Source organism: Castanea sativa, chromosome 6 (genome assembly GCF_040712315.1).
Source record: "Castanea sativa cultivar Marrone di Chiusa Pesio chromosome 6, ASM4071231v1".
Classification (NCBI taxonomy): domain Eukaryota; kingdom Viridiplantae; phylum Streptophyta; class Magnoliopsida; order Fagales; family Fagaceae; genus Castanea; species Castanea sativa.
Window position 1 is genome coordinate 20,558,608 of NC_134018.1, and position 22,001 is coordinate 20,580,608.

Genomic DNA, 22,001 nt, shown 5'->3' on the forward strand with positions numbered 1-22,001 from the left:
GTCTATCCAACGTAAAAATTAGAAAAAGACAACTATAATGTAAGCAACATGTTTCAACAAATAGTAATATACTATAAGAGCTTGTACCTTTGAGTAAAACATTTGAATTTTAACCTTCGAACTATTCGTAGTTGTTCTGGTTTTCACTAATCATAATCTTGTGTTAGTGATATGGCTCACTGCTTCATTAAATTTTTCTCCAAAAAAAAAAAAAAAAAAAAAATTCAACCAAATAAACCTAAATCATAACCAATTGAACCAAATACCCAAATGTAAAACATAATTAACACCTAAATTTCAAAAAAAAAAAAAAGCAGAACATAATTCTATCTCTACCTTTCAACAGCAACCATCATATAAGGATTGAAGAAAAAAGAAAGAAGGAAGAGAAGAAAAGAAAAACAAAATAGAATTCAGAGAATGAAATTGAAAGGCTTGATGTTTTAAAGTCACAAATTTTCGGGTTCTTTTCTGGAAATTGGCAAATTTTTAAGTGGGATTTTTTCCTACATGTAGCAACATCCTTAATTGTAGAGACTTACCTTCTCTTAGCTTCTGCTTTTATATATAGTAGTAGATATTTGATTTGAAATCACGTCAATAAGACATTCGAAATGTAAGACCATGTTAATAATAATGTAGAGAGTACATTTGATCAAGTAATTTTAGAAACTGCATCAAAGTGAACACTATAAATGAGAAATAATATAGGCTCAGATGATGCATGTGATGTCTTAAAACTCGGAATTCAAAATACCATGAATGAAAAATGAAATAGTTATAGTGTGGAATTATGGCCATTAGATAAACTCAAAGAGACAGTTGGCTATCATGTAGTTTAATCCATTAATATCTCATATGACTATGTTAACATCATAGCGCACCACTACTACATGAAACCTTGTCATTTCTAAGCCTAAGAGAATGCATCAATTCATTTTTCTAAACACATTAAAACACAAATGTACAATCTGCAAACTTCCCCAATAATGGCAAATTTAAAGGCTGTCTCTAAGAGAGTACGTCAATCTCAAATCAATATATTTTTTTCAAACACATTAAAAGTTAAAACACATATTTGTACAATCTGCAAAATTCCAGATTTAAGTTTAAGTGTTAACATGTTCAGGCTTAAATATTTGTCTAATTTCACCTATTTGAAGGATAAATCTCTCCAACGAAAAAAGTTGTTTACAAATTGTCAAAATTTACACATAAGATCATTATAAATATGAATATAAATATTAAGAACTAATATATTACGGTAATCACAATGTGCTCTTATATTTGGCTTAAGTTGCTCATAACATGCTCTTATAAAAAAAATGATTGAGACCCAACAATTAAATTGCAGCAGATTGAAGGTAAGACCAAAATTAGACTATATTAAATGGATTAAGTTAAGTTACCTGGGTTGCAAGCTCTTATTGACTTTGCCATAAACAGCTATCAAGTTGGGTATTCTAATACCAAACAGAACAATTAATAAATAAGCAAATTTCAAGCATAGAGAAATTGATTTTGAAACGTAATCATATTTAATAAACAAACTTAAATGTGGAGATAAAAAAAACCCAAACAAATGTCAAACCCTGATTAAAATATGAAACTGAAAAGCGAAGAGAAACACTTAATTTGAAGATCCAAATCGAAACCAATCCAAACAAAATATCAAAACCTAATCATATTTAACAAACAAACTTAAATGCAAAGATAAAAACTCACCGGTAGTGGTTCCAGCTTCTCTCTATCTTCCCCTACGTGGGGCCTTTTTTTTTCATTCTCCTCCAAACGGTAGGAAAAAAATATGGCAGAGTTTGTTTTTTAACAAATCTTAGGCTGTCTTTTTATAGTTGTTCTAAATGGTGTCTAACTAATTACGTATGATAGTTGTTTTGCTTTTATATATAGCAAGTTGCGCATGATATATTCTACAAAACCAACTTGTAAAAACACGTCTAAAAATCTCAATTCATGACGGAAGAACTTGATCAAATCATGCTTTGTATTCAAGAACTACCTAAATAAAATTGATAAATTAAAAAAAAAAATACATGCATGATAATTATACAACTCAATAAATTTTTTTGGCTGAATTATTATAAATGTTTGGACTTGTCAACACCCACTACGTCTACAACCCCATCAATCCATGAATTCAATTTCTAATTCATCCATCATCCAAATCTATGCATAAGGTATTAAAATAAACAATAACCAATTTAGCAGATTTAGGGACAACATAAAAATTATTAAATGATTATCCCAACAACGCTGTGAAAACAAACAAATAAAACATATTGAAACCTTAACTATATAATTAATAATTATTATCTGGTAATCATCCTAAACAGTTACATACCCAAAATTAAGCCTAAATCAAAAGCAATTCAATTGAAATACCAAGGCCAAAAACATATTTTGTCAGTAATTTTTAAAATCATAACTGAAAACTTTATCGGCAATGTTTTAGGAGGTATAACGGTGACTTCAAGGCGGAATTTGGAGGGAGACCGGTCTGATAAAGTCCCTAAGATTTCCCTATCTCTCTCTCTGACTCCCTCTGGCTCTCTGCCACTTTGCCTCTTATAGCCATTCGCTCCCAACTACAGTGAAAACTGATTAGGGCTGGTGGACCTTTTTTAACATTGTAAAAGTTTAGTAATTCCACCAAACCAAACGATTTAAGTACCGAAACGGATCGCTCAATATCGGACCAAACGAATCCCTATTTTTTTTTTCGGGTTTGTGAATGGATAAGAGATGGTAGTTTTGGGACGTTGAAGATGCAGAGGAAGGATTTGTGAGAGGATTTCTATGGGGTTTAAAAGAACGTTTGAAGCAGTAAAAGTTAAAATTTTAAAAATACTGAAACGATTTTCTTTTTTCTCAAAACAAAAGCAAATATCTAGAAACATTTTGATAGAAAACCCTAAAACCCAAAACAAAAATGAATCAAATCAAAACCTATCCAACAAAAAAACTCAATTAAAAGTAAAATTTCATACCCAAATCTAAAAAATGGAAAAAAAATTAACCGGTGCCAACTCCGACGATTAGGGTGGTTGATATATGGCCTAACGGTTTCTTTCTGTTCTTGCTGTTTTGATGGTCTAAGTCTGGCCAGGGAACGAACAATCGCCGGCCTTGGATATTTCTCTCTTTCTCTTGGGTCCGACGAACAACTCTATTCTCTCTCTCCGTATACGGGCAAGCAATTTACCCATTTAAGCAGTTGGTGTTGTATTTATACTCAGAGACATCAGCTTGTTTTAACGCTGTGATAGGAAGCCTCTCCAAACGATGCACCTTATGCTTTTTTTAAGATTAAATTGTATGGGTGTCTGAATTTTAAATAGGCAATTATTCTATTTGTCAACACGTCCTTAAATGCAGGAATCAACTTTCTCTCAGCTTTGTCTATTATATATATATATATATATATATATATATATGAAATGATTTCAAGTTACATCTGATATAACTTCATAAGAGTTACGTCTTTTTAACTATTAGTTTCCATTAGATTTAATGGTTAAAAAAAGACTAGCATCCTGTCGTTAAGTCATTAAATTCTTTTATAAAAATATACAAAAAGTCATTAAATTCATTCACCTCCAATGTTGTCTTCTCTCTCTCTTGTGTGGACCCTATGAACTCCTCCAATGGACACACATGACTCAGTCCCAAATAGAAACTCCTCTCATAACCCAAAAAAAAAAAAAAACCATCCAATTGGCTTTTTTAATTTCTTAAATTTACTCTACTTTTCCTAACCTTTTTCAATCCTGTAATCCATCAGGTGGTTCGCCAAATAAACAATTGGCCTTCAAATTTTTGCCAAATGATTCTGAATAATCCTTGTACATGTAATCAATTACAACATAATTAGCCTCTTCATCATGATTGTTATAATCATTGTGGACCAACTTGATTTGATTGTCTAAATTCCTTCCTTCATATTTCCAGACTGGCTACCTTTAAGGAATTGACAATTCCTTTACATGTTTTTTTTGTCTTCAATAAATGTCACTTTGTAGGAAAATTTAAGAAACAAGAAGGAATTAGGTACTGGTGTTCAGATTTTTAGGCTGAAAAGGTTAAGGTGTTATCTAGTTCTCACAGGAACACCGTTACAATGTATATATGGAACCTTGGAACACCTTTTTTATTTTGAATTATGGGAGGAAGAGCTTCTATTTGTGACTGTGAGTTATGTATGTCCATGGGTGGAGTTCGTGGAGATCTAGGAAGATAAGAGAGAGAGAGTGAGAGAGAGAGAGAGAGAGAGAGAGAGTTTAATGACTTCTTGTTTATTTTTAGAAGAGAATTTAATAACTTGACATAACACTATTTTTTTTTAACCATTAGATCTAATGGAAATCAATGGTTTAGAAAATGTGTAACTTTTTTTTTTGAGAAACACACACACACACACATATATAGGAGAAGGGGGATGAGATAAGGGAATACACTCACATGCCAACACCAAAACTGCATACAGCAGTTAGTGTCGCGGAGAAAGTGATAAACCCTTTCTCAATATCACACCTTACCGATGCGGGACGACTCAACAACACTGAGTATATTTTTTTTGAGAAACACACACACACACACACACACACACACACACATATATATATGCAGTTTTAGTGTTGGCGTGTGAGTATATTCCCTTATCTCATCCCCCTTCCCCTATATATATATGTGTGTGTGTGTGTGTGTTTCTAAAAAAAAAAGATACTCAGTGTTGTTAAGTCGTCCCACATCGGTAAGGTGTGATATCGAGAAAGGGTTTATCACTTGCTCCGCGACACTAACTGTTGCATGCAGTTTTGGTGTTGGCATGTGAGTGTATTCGCTTATCTCATCCCCTTTCCCTAGAAAATGTGTAACTTGAACCTATATATATATATATACTTTTAATCACATGATAACATCATAGTACCACCATGCCTATTAATTAACTTGTATAGTAACATTCTAAATAGAAATAATATCCACTTTTTTTCTCTAGGCTCCCTACAGAACCATAGAGGTGAAAATAGGTTTGCCTTTAGGAAAATATCTCTCTTCGTTTCGGTAGTGGAAAAAGGGCCAGGTATCTCACCCATCATAGCCAACATGGATGAGATTGCAACTAAGTGCGCAGGTCTACAGTTAACGGAAAAAGAAGGAAGCGAGGTGGACCTGATACCACCGGTGACGGAAACAACATGGGTTCGGGTGGGAAAATTTTGTACGAAGCGACGTGTAAGCCTAGAATTGGTGGCGAGAGTGCTGAAATAGCTGTGGCGGACTAAGAAGAACTTCGAGGTTTGCGATATGGGCGAAAATAAGGTCCTATTCCAATTTGAGGACGAGAAAGATCTTGATAGAGTTCTATTGCTTAGATCTTGGTTGTTCGACAAGTATTTGGTGATCCTTTATAAACTCGGTGTGGGTGAAGCAATCAACAAAGTTCAGTTTCGTGAAGCGTCGTTCTAGGTTCAGATTCATGGGCTACCCACCATGAGCCAAACGAAGGATGCGGGTGTACGTATAGGGAGTATACTAGGTAAGGTGGAGAAGGTGGATGTTGACGAGAAAGGATTTACCTTGGGGGGGGGGTACTTATGCATCCGAGTGATGATGGACATAACTCAACCAATGAGTCGGGGTAGGATGGTTCGCATTGGCAAAGCTTTGCCGAGGTGGGTAGAATTTAAATAAGAACGTTTACCTATCTTCTGCTATTGGTGTAGGAAGGTTGATCACGACGAGTGTGATTGCATCCAATGGATACGGAGCAAAGAAACTCTCAAGGCGGAGGATAAGTAGTTCGGTGCTTGGTTTCGCGCATCACCGGATCGTCTTCAGCGACCACAGCTGGTCATTGCATCGAAGCGGGATATTGTGGGACGTGAAGGTCCAAGTGGTGAAGACGAGCCCGGCAAGAAGGAAGCACGGTCCGCCCTTGGGATAGAGATGACAGTCGCAAACCAGGGTCAAGCGGACATGAGGGCTGCCGTGGACCCTACTAGGCCTGAAACGGCAAGTATAGCTACCCTACGCCCATGTGGGAAGGAGCAAATCCCAAGCAATCTGGTGTGTACAAATTTCGAAGATCAGTTGCGAGAGATTGATGCCGCTATCCACGATATTGATATGAATTAGGAAGATTTACCTTTTTCAAACCCTTCATCAGATTTTGAGGAAAACAATGAGAGAATTTCCGTTGATTCAAAATTAAATGAAAAGGAGAATGAGCAGGAGAGGACAGTGGACTTTTGGGCTAGGCCTATGTCTACAGTGGACAAATTAATTATGGATGTGGACACAGACTTACCCACTCTAAGTAATATTTCTATGGGCCAAGCTTTAAGTCAAGCCCAAGGCCTATTCTCCATTGGACCTCATAATTCAAGTCCATTATGTGAGGCACAAATGAGGAAGTTAAGGAGCTCGGTTCATAAAAAGAATAAAAAGAGGAGTAACGTGACAGGAAAGGAGAATGCATAGAGGGAGGATCTTGGTATAAACAAAAGGAACGAGGAGGGTAATGAGAAGGTGGTGACGGTTGTAGATAACGAAATTGGGCTAAAGCGAAAGACACGTCTTCCTCTAGAGGAGATACCGATGGGAGAGGAGGTGGGGAAAAACAGAAATTAGAGGGAGAGGTTCTGGTGCTTAGTAAAATAATGGCAACACAACTTGGATTGGTGGCGGTTGCAGGATAGCCCTGCCGGGAGGAATGAGTGCCATTTACTGGAATTGTCAGGGGCTTGGGAACCCCTGTACAGTTAAAGCACTCTAGAAGGTGGTTTTGGAGGAAGATCCCGTTTTGGTTTTCATCATTGAGACCAAGTTTGTAGTGTCAGAAATGGATGGTATCAAGAGCATACTGGATCGGCAACAAGGTCTGGTAGTTCCCAGTATAAGGCGGGGTGGTGGTTTAGCGCTCATATGGAAGAGCTCTAGGAAAGTGGACGTTCAAAATTTCTCTCCTCATCATATTGATGCTATAGTTACTAAAGAACATAGTAATAGGAAGTGGAGATTCACAGGGTTCTACGGCCATCTGGAAACTAATAAAAGAGAGGACTCATGGAGACTATTGGAAGAGTTGGGTATGAGAAGTGATCTTCCATGGATTTGCATGGGGGATTTTAATGAAATATTACACATAGGAGGGAAGGTGGGGGGTAACTTATGGCCTGAAGGGCAGATGAGGAGCTTTAGGGAGGCGGTAAATCACTACAACCTCCGAGAAATGGGATATATTGGGTTAGACTTTACATGGAGTAGGCGGCTGGGTGAACGGGGCTTGGTTAGAGAACGTCTAGACAGGGCCTTAGTATCTTCATCCTAGGTGACAATGTTCTTGAGAGTGGTGCTATACCATGTGGCGACATCAACGTCAGATCATTGCATGCTGGTACTGAGAGTGCCACGAACAAGGCAGAGAGAGCATCGGAAGTCTAAAATGTTCAGGTTTGAGTCAATGTGTCTCAAGGATGAATAATGTGAGGCAGTAGTGTCTGAAGCTTGGGAGAGAGGAAAAAGCAAGGGTACTCAAAATTTTTTTACACAATGCATGGATGAATGTAGGAGGTCACTTTCCTCCTGGAATAAAAATACGTTTGGACACGTAGGTCGGAAGATCTCAACATTCTAGAAAAAGCTTCAATGGTTGGAAAGGAGACGTGATGGTGGTGTCGATATGGAGGAGGTTGAAGAAATAAGGGTGGAGCTAAACCGAATGCTGGCGGTGGAAGAAGACATGTGGCATCAACGATTAAGAACTACTAGTTGAAATCATGTGATTGTAATATTTCCTTTTTTCATGCCAAAGCCTCTAACATACACCAGTGAAATAGTATTTTCTGAATCAGAGATTTAGAAGATAATTGGCAGGAGGATGAAGGGGAGATTGGCAGAACTTGTGTGGAATATTTCGAGAACTTGTTTACATCCTCTCAACTCGTTGTCAGTATAGAACTACTGGAGGCCCTCCACACCAAAGTGACCGATAGAATGAATGCCAAACTTTTACAGACGTTTCAAGTTTTAGAGGTAGAGAAAGCTTTAAAATAGATGCATCTCATAAAAGTGCTCGAACCCGACGGTATGCCTCCCTTATTCTATCAGCACTTTTGGCCTACGATTAAATCTATTGTTATATAGACTGTGATGGATTTTCTTAACCATGGTGCAGCTCCCCCTAAATTTCATGAAACATATATTGTCCTTATACCAAAAACCAAAAACCCTGAAAGAGTGATTAACTATAGACCAATCAGTCTATGCAATGTGGCTTACAAGTTAGCTTCCAAAGTGATGGCAAACAGACTGAAGTTGGTGTTGCAGGATATAATTTGTGAAAACTAGAGTGATTTCGTCTCCGAATGGCTTATCACTGATAATGTGCTTGTGGCTCATGAGATAATGAATCACATCAGTAGGAAAAGGAAGGGAAAGTGCGGGGAGATGGCATTGAAGCTAGATATGAGCAAAGCTTACGACTATGTAGAATAGAGTTGCCTACAACAAATAATGGCCAAACTGGGATTTCATAAGGACTGGATCCGTCTGGTTATAAGATGTGTCTCATCAGTCACTTATGCAGTACGTGTCAATGGACATGCATGTGGTCAGATTGTCCCTACGCGGGGGCTACGTCAAGGGGATCCACTGTCGCCATACTTATTCTTGATATGTACTGAAGGCTTGTTGGCGTTGCTGCACAAGGCTGTATGAAACAAGGACTTAAGGGGTATAGCAGCATCTGCAAAGGGGCCTAGAATCTCACATCTATTTTTCGCCGACGATAGTTTGATTTTTGGGAGGGCAACAGTGAAGGAATGCTCTGAAATCCAGTAGGTCCTACAAGTCTATGAAGAGTCATCCGGCTAGCAACTGAATAGGAACAAGACCTCACTATTTTTTAGCTGTAACACAACCAATGGTGTCAAGGAAACAATAAAAGCTATGTTTGAAGCACATATCATCAAGCAACATGAATCTTACCTTGGGCTGCCATCCTTGGTAGGCAGGTCGAAAAGAAACACTTTTGCTTAGCTAAAACTACGGGTGTCAAACAAGCTAGCAGGTTGGAAGGAAAAATTGCTCTTAAGTGCAGGGAAGGAAGTATTAATAAAGGCGGTCACTTAAGTAGTCCCGTCTTATACGATGAGCTGCTTCAAGCTACCCAACACTTTATGTGACGAGTTGCCAGGGATGGTAAGGCAATTCTGGTGGGGGCAAGTAAAGGATGAGAAGAAGCTAGCATGGATGAACTGAAGATGTGTTTGCTAAAGGAAAAAGGTGGAATGGGTTTTAGAGACCTGAAGCTGTTCAACCTTGCCCTCTTGGCGAAGCAAGGATGGAGATTACAAACAAAATCGTCCTCACTCTTCTACCATGTCTATAAAGCCAAGTACTGCCCACGATGTGATTTTATTGAGGCAAGTTTGGGGAGCCAACCATCCTTTGCATGGAAAAGTATCTGGGTAGCCCAAGACGTGGTTAAAAGGGGGTTAAGAAGGCAGGTGGGTGATGGAGAAAAGATTCAGGTATGGAGAGATAAATGGCTTCAAAAGCCGAGCACTCATAGAGTCGTAACACCGGAAAGCACAAGTCAGCAAGTGGTAAGGGTTTGCGACCTGATTGATGGGAATAGAAAGGAATGGAAGGAAGATCTGATCCGCCAATGTTTTCTTCCCTAAGATGTGGAAGCTATCCTAAGTATTCCTCTAAGTGCTCACAGAGGGAGAGATTGTATGATATGGTCGGAAACTACAAAATGGGAAATTCACAGTAAGAAGTGCTTACAAATTGGCCCAAGTTATATAGTCTAATGGTACTACACCTGAAAGCTCTGACCCTACTACCTTAAAACAGACATGGAGGCGCCTCCAGGATATGAACGTGCCAAACAAGTTCAAACATTTCGCTTGGAAAGCATGCAAGAATATTTTAGCCACCAAAGAGAACCTGTAGAAGAGAAATATCACTAAGGATAACATCTGGGACTCATGTGGAAAAGCATCTGAATCCACGTGCCGCCTATTTTGGCTATGTGATAAAGCCAAAGAGACCTGGTCCTCAAGCAATCTGGTCATTCTGTTTGAGGTCAGCCCACAGTGAAAGTTTATGGATGTGATGTGGCAATTACAAAAATGGACGGAATCATACCCAGGGTTGGTGGAACATGCCATTGCAATATGTTGGGGAATATGGAAGGATAGAAACACTGTCAAACATGGGGGAAAGTGCAAAGAAGGAAAAGCCATTGTTAGGAGCTCGTTGAGGGTGTTGGATGAGTTTCAGGCGACAAATGTGCAACCTATGATTCTTACAAGACAGCCTCCAAATGTGAAAAAATGGAGGCCTCCACAACCAGGTCATTACAAAGTAAATGTTGATGGAGCCATATTTTCCAAAAAGAAGTAGGTGGGGCAATGGAGGTTGGGTTTCAATTTGACTGGATGTTGGGGTGAGGGATGTAACGCTAGAAGGTGACTCACTATGCATCTGTAACACGCTTCAAGGACTGAGCGAGGCGTCGTCTTCAATGCACAACATTATTGTTGGAATTCTCCACCTTGGGAAAGGTTTTAGGAATGTTGCTTTTTCACATACAAAAAGGTAGGCAAATGTGCCGGCCCACTTGCTGGCCCAACATGAAACTAATGTAGAAAACCACATTGCATGGCTAGAGGAGTGCCTTAGTCACGTAGAGATGGCATGTACTCATGATGTTTCCTTTCTTTCAATTAATGAATAAAAGTCAAGTATTCCCATCAAAAAAAAAAAAAAAAACTTGTATACCAATGTCATATGAACTTTTCATTAGAGACTGTTCAACCAATTGAATATTATTAACCCAGAATATGTAATTGCAAGGAGTTCGACGTCCCCTAGACAATTCTGTGCGAATTGTGAAAATCTTTTGGCTTGATTTTAACTTGTATATTTTTCTATAAAAAAAAAAGTTTAAGTTGTATAATAATAATAATATTACAAATGATGGGTACTCCAATTGGTGGTTGCCATGTGGACAAGTCACATTTCATTTTCTTGGAATCCAAGGTTGACTGTTTGAATGAAAGTGTTTTTTGGCTTTTTGCAATGCTGCAACATTTTTTTACTACTTCACTTTTTTACTTTTTATAGTTTTTTTTTTTTATTCAATAGTTGAGATTAGAAATTATTTTTTTGTAAGACATAAATGCACTTTTAATTCTTATATTTTAGACTCATTTATATTTTGGCTCATATTTTTCTATTTTACCACTTTTAATCCCTAAAATGTACCTTCTCAAAAAAAAAAAAAAAATCCCTAAAATGAAAAACGCGTTTCATTTTGGTCTATATCGTCAACTCACCAATAGAAATTGCTTGCATAGCAGACGGATTACACTGTTGACACACTAAATGCTGACGTAGCCATTAAAATAATATCTTTAAAAAATTGTATTTAGCATTTTAAAAATATCATGTCAACATTTTAATTTGAAAAAATGCTAAAAAAACAAATTCTAAACTATTTTAAAAAAAACAAATCAATAAATAATTTTTTTTAGTTTTTCTTTTCTTTTCATTATCTTGTTGGAAGAACATGTTCTTCCTCAAATAACATGTTTGGCAAACACAAAATTAAAAAACTAATATATATATTTGCATTTTCTTAGCAACCAAACATCAAAACCCATTGAGACCAAAAACCAACCATTATCACCAAAACACCAAAACATCTCAAATCCAAAACACCAAAACCCATTGAGAGCAAAACGCAATAATGACCATCTGATCAGAGACCCATCGATTTGAAAGAAACACCGATTTGAGAGAGAGATCGGTTTGAGAGAGGAGGAACTTGAGACATGTACATTTGGGTATGATTTTGAGCGAAATAGAGAGATAGAGAGAGTGGGTCAGTCAGAGAAAGAAAGAAAGCACCATTATAAATCTCAAATCCTAAATGTTTTTCTTTGCAGAACTAATGATTTCTCCCAATGACTCTCTTTGACTTTCATTTTCCATGTGTTTCTGTCTCTACTAATTTATTCAGAGCCCTATCTTAGCCTGAAGTGTTGCCTCAAATTCTAGTCAACTTCCTTGAATTGACTAATATGCCAATGAGTTTTTATTGGATGGTGATTATTAGGAGGAAGATACATGAGAACCTAGAACTTGGGTTTGAGGAATTTGAGACTAGTAAACTTATTAGAGCTGAGCTTGACCAGCTGAGCCGAACTTGTTAAGAACTTTAGAATAATTTTTTAGTTTGAGATTTTGAAAGTTGTGAAAAAAACTCATGCATTTGGTTCTCTCTCTCTCTCTCTCTCTCTCTCTCTCTCTCTCTCTGTTGTATAGAATATATTAGTAATCAATAGTTGGCAATACATTTTTTTAATTGGTTATGATCAAAGATATTTAGTCATCATCTTGTCAATTGGATTATCAATAGCTTTTTCATTACCTCATGTATTTATTAAAAATGTTACAAAAATTAAAATATAGAAGGATGAAGAAAAATAATAAGTAAAAAATATATTTTATTGATCTTAAATCCAAATCCGAATCTAAATTTAAGTATCCAAACAATGGAATTCTAAATCCTTCATTGTTTACAAAGACCCAAACAAGAAATTTTAAAATCAATGGATTTCAAATCCAAATCCAAATGTTGCCATCCAAATACAACCAACATAAATTCAACAAAAAAAAAATCTCTACCAATACCAAATATATAGATTCAGACAAATACACGACCAAAAAATTTGTTCAACCCAACAAATACATGGGTTCCCTCTCCAAACCCGATCAGGCAACCTAACTTGGTTAAAGTCCACTCAACCCAACCAAAAAAAGAAGAAGAGGATATTGAAATAGCTACTCTCGAAACCTCTCAGAACCTTAAATGAAATAGGATTGGAATCTAGACATGACTCTCCTTTTGTCAGGATGTTACTTGTTTTATGGTGGACAAGGGCCATAGGTTCCGAGTCTATACATACAATCCGATTCAAGAGATGCTGTAGTGGGACGTCAATGACACAAGTGGTAGCATTGTATTTGTCAAGATGCTCTTCTGAGGACACATGAAGCAATAGCATTAATGAAAAATTCTTTCAATTTGGTAAGGTAAGTATTTTCTTTGTAGGCAAAATACATTTTTGTCCATATATTTTGGCCTTGTTTTCAATTTAGTCCTTAAGTTTTCACAGCTTTCATTTTGGCCATTGTTGTCATCACACTTACAGAAAATGTCTACATGACTAATAGGCTACACTAGTAGTTTAAAATTAGCATTTTTAGTAAGTAAAACAATGAAAGGGTGCAAAATAACAAGAAGTTTAAAAGTATAGGAACTAAAACAAAAGTTGTGAAAACTTAAAGGACCATATTGAAAATAATGTCATAATAGATCATAAAAGTGTTTTTGCATGTAATTTAGCATTGTTGAATATTAAAATAAGCACATTAGTTTAGGCCGATGATTAAGATTATTAGCATAACCTTACAGCTACACTCATGCATGCAGACAACAAAAGAATGATTTTTTTTTTTTTTTTTTTTTTTTTTTTTTTTTTTTTTTGTATTTGTATAAATCATTCCTAACAAAATGATATTTTAAGCACATTTTCCACCTGTTTTTTTTTTTAAACGCGTGTTTCAATAAAAATATATGTATATGAATGTATCTAAAAGCAATGGGAAAAAAAGAATTTAAGGCTTTGTTTGAGAGTTCATAAGGGAATGGAATGGAATGATCATAAGAGAATGGAAAAGAATGGAATGGAATAGAATGTATTTAAGTAAGGGAAATGAATGAAATGGAATGGAATGGAATTAATGTGGCGTTTGGTATGGGGAATTCACATTACTCCTGGCATCTAGATTCCTAGGAATGTGATTCCTAGGAATCACATTCCCAAGAATGTAGCTATTCCTATGTTTGGTTTCATTGGGAGATTCTCAGGAATGTGAGATGATAATGTTTGGTGTATTTCCAGAAATCTTAAATGAATTATTTGTTGTTCCCATTGATTTAAATGTGAAGTACCAAGCCTTTTTTTTTTTTTTAAAATCTTCCTTTAAATAAATAATGAAAAAATATATATAAACTATTAATTAGTCATTTAAAAAAATATCTTCCTCTAAATAGATAGATAAAAAAACATTATATAAACTATTAATTAGCAACACATTCATTAACACTGTGATCTAACATTTCAAAATGACAAGAATAATACAAAAATAACTATTAGTAGAGTTATTTATCCTGTTTATGTTGTTTTGGCGGAAAAAGATAAAGACAAGAGAGAAGATATTGATAATTTGTTTTATAATTTATCTTAATTGCTTAAATGATAAGAAAAAAGGGTTAAAATTGTCAATTTATAAAAAATATAATTTCTTTTAAGCTTGGGAATCCGGATTCCCACCTGTTTTAAAGGGAATTCACATTCCTACTGAGAGGGGTTTAAAGATTCCTCTGGCATCTAATTCCCTAGCGTAATTTGCAACCAAACATGAGAATTTTTAAACATTCTTGAAAATCCTAAAACATTACCTATACCAAACGCCACCTAAGTAACCTTGATTGGATGTTTTAAAGTAAACGAATGGAAAGGAATGAAAATGAATGGAATGTAAGTAATCTTGTTTGAGAATAACATAGAGGGAATTTAATGGAATCATTTTATGATAATATTACTATTAGACCCCTATTTTAAAATAAATGGTTGAATATATAGGGGTATTTTGGGAGTTTTAGTAAAAAAATCATTAAATCTAATTCAATTCCCTCTCATTCCTTCCAATTTCGAGGGGAATAAAAATTTGAGGTTTTAAGGGAATAGAGAGGAATGAGTGTTCCCTCCTACCCATTCTATTCCCTCCCACTAAAACTCCCAAACAAGGGAATGAACTTTTCATTCCCTCCATTAAAACTCCCAAACAAGTGAAGGGAAAAATATTCTAAAATTATTCTTTTCATTCCATTCCATTCCATTCCCTCCTCCCAAATAAGGCCTAATAATTAAACAACAAACAATAAATCAATAATGTGAAAGAAAGCAAAATAGGTATACAATTCAGTATCACACACACAGACAAAATTCAGTATCATACATGGACGCCATAGATGAAAACTCTCTAAAAAAAAATCAATATCACTCATGCACAAAATTATATGAATTTTACAATATTTACTAAGATATGAAAGAATCATTCCCATTTGCTTTGAATCTTGTTAAAGTGGTTGAATTCATAAGTTAATACCCGACTTCCGTCCATTCGCTTTAGCACAAATCTTTCTGCCAAAATATAACAACCAAATTTCCCCCACCTGCCTGTCCCTCCAAATTCCTCTACTCTTTTCAAGCTCACTTGTCTATCATTTCCCCCAACCCATCCAACCCTTTCCTGCTCCCACTTCATTCTCTCAAAAACTTCCAAGTTCAATCCCACACTTCTTTCTTGTCCTTCTATACTACAACCCTTGAACCACATTACTCCATTGACCACTTTTAAATCCATAGCTTCCCTCTCAGCAACTGAAACCACTTCTCTTGGAAGAACAACATCCACATCAACAACATTTCCTTAGCTCCCATTATTTTCACATGCAAATATTTGTTCCCACTTTTGCTCAAGTGTTAGCTCGTAATACATTGATGTACTCATTTGGTCCTTCAATGTTTCTTCCTTAATAAACATAAAAGGAGAATACCACTTTCCTACAACCACTGGTTGAGAACTTGTACATGATAGCGAGAAGTTGAATTCTGGAAGGCGAGCACGAAGGGCACTATCTAGGCCTAGTGCATTACCTAATTGAAAATTGTTAGGAGTTGAGGTATGCACTTCCCACCCCTTTCTTCGAAGGAACTTTGGAGGAAACCCATCTGGTGTTATAGGTTTGGCTACAAAACCACCCCGTTGACATCCTCTTTCATTCAAATGAATCTCAAATTGCTGGTGTATGTCGTTGGGATCCAAAGGTTTTGGTGTTACATCACTAACATACTTGAAGCAAAAGCAGCTTCCCATGTCCTCCTCCTTTGAATTTTGATACGCTTCCCTGATAAAAGGTCAATTGAAGTTAATATATAAGCATTAATATTTTGACAAAGTTAGCTTATATTCCCATTAGCCAACACTTCACCAAAATCTTCCTGAGTGTGTGTGTATATATATTTTCATTTAATTGAGCTCAAATTTTATTACATAGTTAAACTCTCCCGTAGAATCTTGCCACATCATATACAAACACAATCACAGTAAATGTATGTTAATAGCTATTGTGATTAATACCTACTGTAATTCTTTCTAAATTTTAAAAATTCTACCATGGGAGTGTAAGTTCTCATTCTTATTGATATGCACAACTAATTTCTTGTTAGTTGGATGTCATGTACTATTTAATTCATAAACTCATGCTTTATGTATAATTCTAAAATTTAAAAAACTTAAAATTTAAATATTTTATAGATGTTTTTGGATTATATGTTCTCATTATTCTTAACATGCACACCAGATCTTGTTTATTGAATGTCATGTACTAGTTGATCCATAAACTCATGCTTTATGTATAATTCTAAATTATTAAAAAAAAAAAAACTTAAAATTCATTTATTTTATAGATGAATAATTATCAATCTTTGATCATTTTGAAATTTTACAAGCATGAAGTGTATAAGAAAAAAATGTAATCAATAGTTCCAAAATTTACACCATATATAATTTAAAACTTTATCCATATAATATTATTGAAAAAGGTGGAGTAGGATGAATTGTAGAGAGTAAAGGGTTGGATATATACAATTTTTTTAGATAGTTACAATATGCTAACTATTTGATGATTTAGTGTTTTGGAAGATGTCAATTAAGGTACAAAACCTTTGGAGGTTGTTTATACGTTGTTGCTGTTGTTGTTGTTGTTGTTTTTTTTTTTTTTTTTTTGGTTGCCTAAATTTCTATCTTGGGTTTTTTATTTTTTTTGGGTTGGATTAGAATCTATATATTATCAGTAATGAGCTCAACCAATTTAAAGCGAGGTGTAACATGCATGTATCATATCACTACTTAATTTTTAATTACAAAATAGTTTCTAGGGATCCAAGAAGAAAACTACAAATATTACAAATTTACAACGAGACAGGACAATACTATTAAAATATTATATCTCTTCTAAAATATTATATCTGAAAATTGAATTCAACTTGATAACATATATACGCATACCCTTTATGGCTTCCACGTCTCTTTATGGCATAGTACCGATTGGAAGACAATGGCTGATTAAGAACTGGGTTTAAGTTTGCGTAAAAATAAGAGACATATTGGTTCTCGCCACCGCCTGATGAATAGCGAAGGTTTAGGTTCTTATTTTGTGGGAAAGGCAAGTCTTTGAGCTCATCACTCTTACACAATCCAAAACAATTATATTGCTGCTCGGCTTCTTCATCTTCGATGACCAAAATACCAGAATTTGGACCTTCAGGGGGTGGCAATGAGAGTGCCGAAGGATCCTTTTGGAACATAGAAAGAGGCCTTGTCACATACATTTTTTTTTTTCCAGAGATTTCCTGGCTCCACAATTTATTTTCTGCTCTTTAACTTCTACACCCAATGCTATATGAACTTTTAAATATTTATACGAGGAAAAGAGTACAACGTGTCAGACAAGTCATGGATTTCATTGGATCAGATCATTCAACCTCCACACCTGTGCAAAAACCAAAGTTGACACGCAAAATTCTGTACTCTAAATTATATATATATATATATATATATATATATATATATTAAATATATGATAACATCATAATACCACCATGCCTATTAGCTCGTATACCAGTGTTATATGAACTTTTCATTAGAGACTGTTCAACCAATTGACTATTATTAACGCAGAATATGTAACTGCAAGGAGTTCGAAGTTGCCTTGCAAATTCTTCCGGGTTTAGTTTAAGTTGTATAATAATAATTATAATAATAATAATATTACAAGTGATGAGACTCTCCAATTGGTGGTTCAGTGGTTGCCATGTGTACAAGTCACATTTCATTTTCTTGGATTTCAAGACTGACTGTTTGAATGCGAAAGTGTTTTTGGCACTATAAACATTTTTTTAATACTTCACTTGTATAATAAGTAACCGCAAGTAGCATGAGATTCAGGGGGTTCATAAGTTGTGGGGCAGGGGCGGCTGCACTTGCAATTCTGAGGGTTCAAATGAAACCTGTCTTGAAAAAAATAAAACTTATGTATATAATATTTTTTTAATTATATATAGATGAGTATAGTTATGTAGATCAATAATTAATATAAGGTTAATAATTTATAAAAAATAATAACAAATAAATAATGACAACTACAAAAAAAATAAAAAATGTTATATAAACTTAATAAAAGAAAATGATCACATCTACATCTACATTGACAATAAATAATGATAATTGATAGTGGCGGCACCAGGAATTTTTTTCAGGGTATTCCTCATCAGCCCATTATTTGTTTGTCTTTTATAAACTATAATTTGTTATATTATCGTTTCATTAATTGTTGTTTAGCCTAACATAATTTAATTTATTTGTCTTTTATAATATATTGGTTAATTAAATTATTACTTATTTGTTATTAATTGTTTTTCTCAATTAATTATTGATTAATTAAATTATTATTTAGTCTAACATTACATTAAAAGAGCCAGTCATGTGCATATTACATTAAAAGAGTCAGTCATGTGCACATTACACATTCCATGTGCTAATGTGCACATTACCCTGCTTTACCCAATTACCCGGCCCCATGTGCCCATCAGCCTATCCACCCCCCACCAAACTCAACAGACAAGCCTGCCTAATACCCCAATCACAAGAGCCAGCCGCCAATCAGAAAATTTCACAATCACAATAACACTAAAAGACAATTAATATCTCACCACTCACCAATAGTCCAACACCAACACCAACATCAGCCAACGGATAAGAATCAATCATAAGATAAAGCCAAAATGCCAAATTCAAAAAGTCAAAAAATTAGTAAAGTTAAACTGAGTGCTTCAACCAATCATAGTTCACTAGTTTAGATAAAGTTAATAAAGAGAGAGAGAGAGAGAGACACTCATAAGTCATAAGTAACTCATTCATTATTTCATTTCATATATTCATTTTAGATTTCAGATAAAGAGAGTGAGAGACTGAGAGAGAGTCAGAGAGAGAGAGAGAGAGAGAGAAATACCTGTGCGATGGTGGCGATGTGCGACGGCGATGGTGACTGGAACTACGACGATGTGGACCGATCTCTGTCTTTGATGCGATGAGGGGCGACGATGTCCGATGAGCGACTGCAACTGGAGCTGGACCGATCTGGCGATCTCGGATGTCCGATGAGCGACTGGAGCAACGATGTCCGATGAGCGACTGGAGCAACGATCTAACTTCTATGGAGGCGCCATTGCTCTGTTTTTACTTTTTAGGTTTGCTTAATGCTTTAGCTTTAGTGATTTCTTTTTTTGAGAAAAGCGTTAGTGATTTCTAATGTACTGATTTACTGATAACTGATTTGAGGTTTTTGATCTGTATTGGGGTTTCTTTGTTTGTTTGTTTTTTTTTTTTTGAGAAACCGTGGGTTTGCTTCCTCTGCCATTTGTTGGGCTTGCCGTGATGCCGTCCGTTGTTTTGCTCTTACAATTTTTTTTCTCTATTACAATTTTTTTTTTCTAGATTTTATTTGAAATTTTTTTTTGGGGTTTTTTTTTTTGGCTTGAAAGTAGAACAAATAAATTTTTTTTTTTTAATTTGAGGGTGTTCCTAATTTTGATTGAGGATGTTCCTATTTTTTTTAAGGGTAAAGAAATAAAAAAATTAATTATTATATATATAAAAAAAAAATTTCAAGTCAGGGTGTTCCTGGGAACACCCTAACTATAACGTGGTGCCGCCATTGATAATTGATAATAAAATATCATGTGTCAATTTCAAAATATGAAAACTCGTAGAAATAAATTGTAAAATTTCATATATTTGTGTTTTTTTTTTGGTCAATTACACAATATATTTAAGTTCTTTTTTTATTAAAATTTGTTTAATTTAAGTTTCTTAATGGCTTTCTCAAAATGAAAGTCAAAGAAAGTGAAAGCTATTGTTTTTGACATCCAACATGTTCAACCTCTGAAACCTCGTCGACTTTTATGCTTGTGTTTGTTTGTTTGGTTATTTATTTATTTTTAATTCAATAATTAGAGAGAAATAAGTATTTTTGAATCTTAAAAACAATAGAAGGCTCTTGACTCTGATTAGTTTGCTCTTTTCATCTTTTTTTTTTTTTTTTTTTTTGAGAAACACACACACACACACACACACACACACACATATATATATATATAGGAGAAAGGGGATGAGAAGAGGTTTATCACTTGCTATGCTCTTTTCATCTTATAAGCATGTGTAATCTCCAATGTATACCTGACTAGCCTCGAGACAAGCCAGGCGGGTTTGAGCTTTGAAGTTATTTTGGTGTATAGACTATAAAGTATAACCAAACTCGTAAATAAAATAACTGATCAGCTAGTGCATGCCTTTTCATCCTTGTCCTGTCCACTGGTACAAATTAACCTCATTACTATTATTATATTTTCAATTCCTTTACCTCTGGTAAATATAAATAGTAATTAATTTAACCAAAAAACAATTTAGATTTGTCACGTACATTATTTCTTTTGAAATTTCATTTCAAGTGGCAGTAAATTTCAATGCCTGGACTTTTCATTGTACCATACAAAACTAAAATAAAATGACCTAGCTTTTCTTTTCTTTTTTTGCTAAAAATAAAATGTCCTTGTTGCTTTAATTGTTTTATTATCACACTTGATTACTTGAAGATCTCATACATACCCAGCTCAGCTAAAAAGCCCAACAAAAAGTAGAAGCTCGTACATGCCCAGCCCAGCTAAAATGAACCTTCAAAGACAAAACCGAAATCCATTAGCAAAAGATTCATTCATGTATAGAATTCACAAGGGGCGTGTAAGGGTAAAGATGGTGGGAATGTTGGAGCATGATGAGGAGAAAAATTACCCTCGTCTTAAAATAGAAAAGCTAGCTTCTTCCATCAAACTGGCCTCGTACATCAAGCCAGCTTCGTCATTCGGACGAATGACTATGGCACGCACTATATGAATCCCCCATTAATGAAACCAGACAGGCAAAAGCGTAACCAAAGGACCAATGGGCAGAAGGCCATTGATGATGATAAACGCCTCTACATTCAATGCTATTAAGACCGTCATTGATCAAAGAAAACGTTACGTATTTATTACGCTCATTAATGGTAAAGAGTAACGAACGAAGTAACAGTAACAAATGAGCTGTACACACCAGACATGAATTCCGTAACGTATTAGTTGTTGAGCGTAAATGCAGGAATTCATTGCCCATTAACGCAGCAAACAACTATATAAGGAAAAAAGCACCAGAAACCTAAGGTATGCCCAATTACACACAAATACTCTACGAAATCACTCTGTACTCATTTTCTCTCTAGAATCTTTCTCCCTTACTGACTTAAGTATCAGAGGCGGTTTGGCTGACGCCCCACCGGTGTGTTACTCTTCCATTTAGTTCATTTTGCAGGTTTCTCATCTACAAAGACGACCTCACTTATAACATCGCCCATCTGCTACGACAAGGAGCTTAATTGTTGATTTTTTGCATCATCAGTTTAGCGCCGTATGTGGGAAACGCTAATCATTCAAGCCATCTCTCCCCGTGACAAAAGAGTTCCTCAAAGTGCGAGATGGAAGCAGAAGCCAGACCTCAGCCAGATGTTGTGCAACAACAACAAATCCAAGCCCTCTTGGCAAATGTGAAAGAGCTTACTCGCCAGAATGAAGAGCTACGAAAGATGATGGAGTCTTAAAATGCAGAACATCGGCGAACAGGTGAAAACCAAAATGATGAAGAATCCAATTCTCAAGACAATAGGCAAGACAGAACTTCAG

At 35.3% G+C, this 22,001-nt stretch overlaps 1 protein-coding gene across 1 annotated transcript; it reads right to left on the reverse strand.

Annotated features, from left to right (window-relative positions):
* Nucleotides 1-15,119: 15,119 nt before the first annotated feature.
* LOC142637894 (uncharacterized) lies at nucleotides 15,120-17,600 on the reverse strand. Its single transcript, XM_075811857.1, has 2 exons — nucleotides 17,239-17,600; nucleotides 15,120-16,075 (listed from the first exon to the last, which is right to left on the reverse strand). The coding sequence occupies exons 1-2, from the start codon at nucleotides 17,559-17,561 to the stop codon at nucleotides 15,598-15,600; spliced, it is 801 nt and encodes a 266-aa protein (XP_075667972.1). The 5' UTR covers nucleotides 17,562-17,600; the 3' UTR covers nucleotides 15,120-15,597.
* Nucleotides 17,601-22,001: the final 4,401 nt, after the last annotated feature.

Coding starts and splice junctions, on each gene's coding strand:
- LOC142637894 (XM_075811857.1), bottom strand. CDS start 17,561: ATGTATGTGACAAGGCCTCTTTCTATGTTCCAAAAGGATCCTTCGGCA. Junction 16,076..17,238: donor AGACGTGGAAGCCATAAAGG/GTATGCGTATAT, acceptor ACCTTTTATCAG/GGAAGCGTATCAAAATTCAA.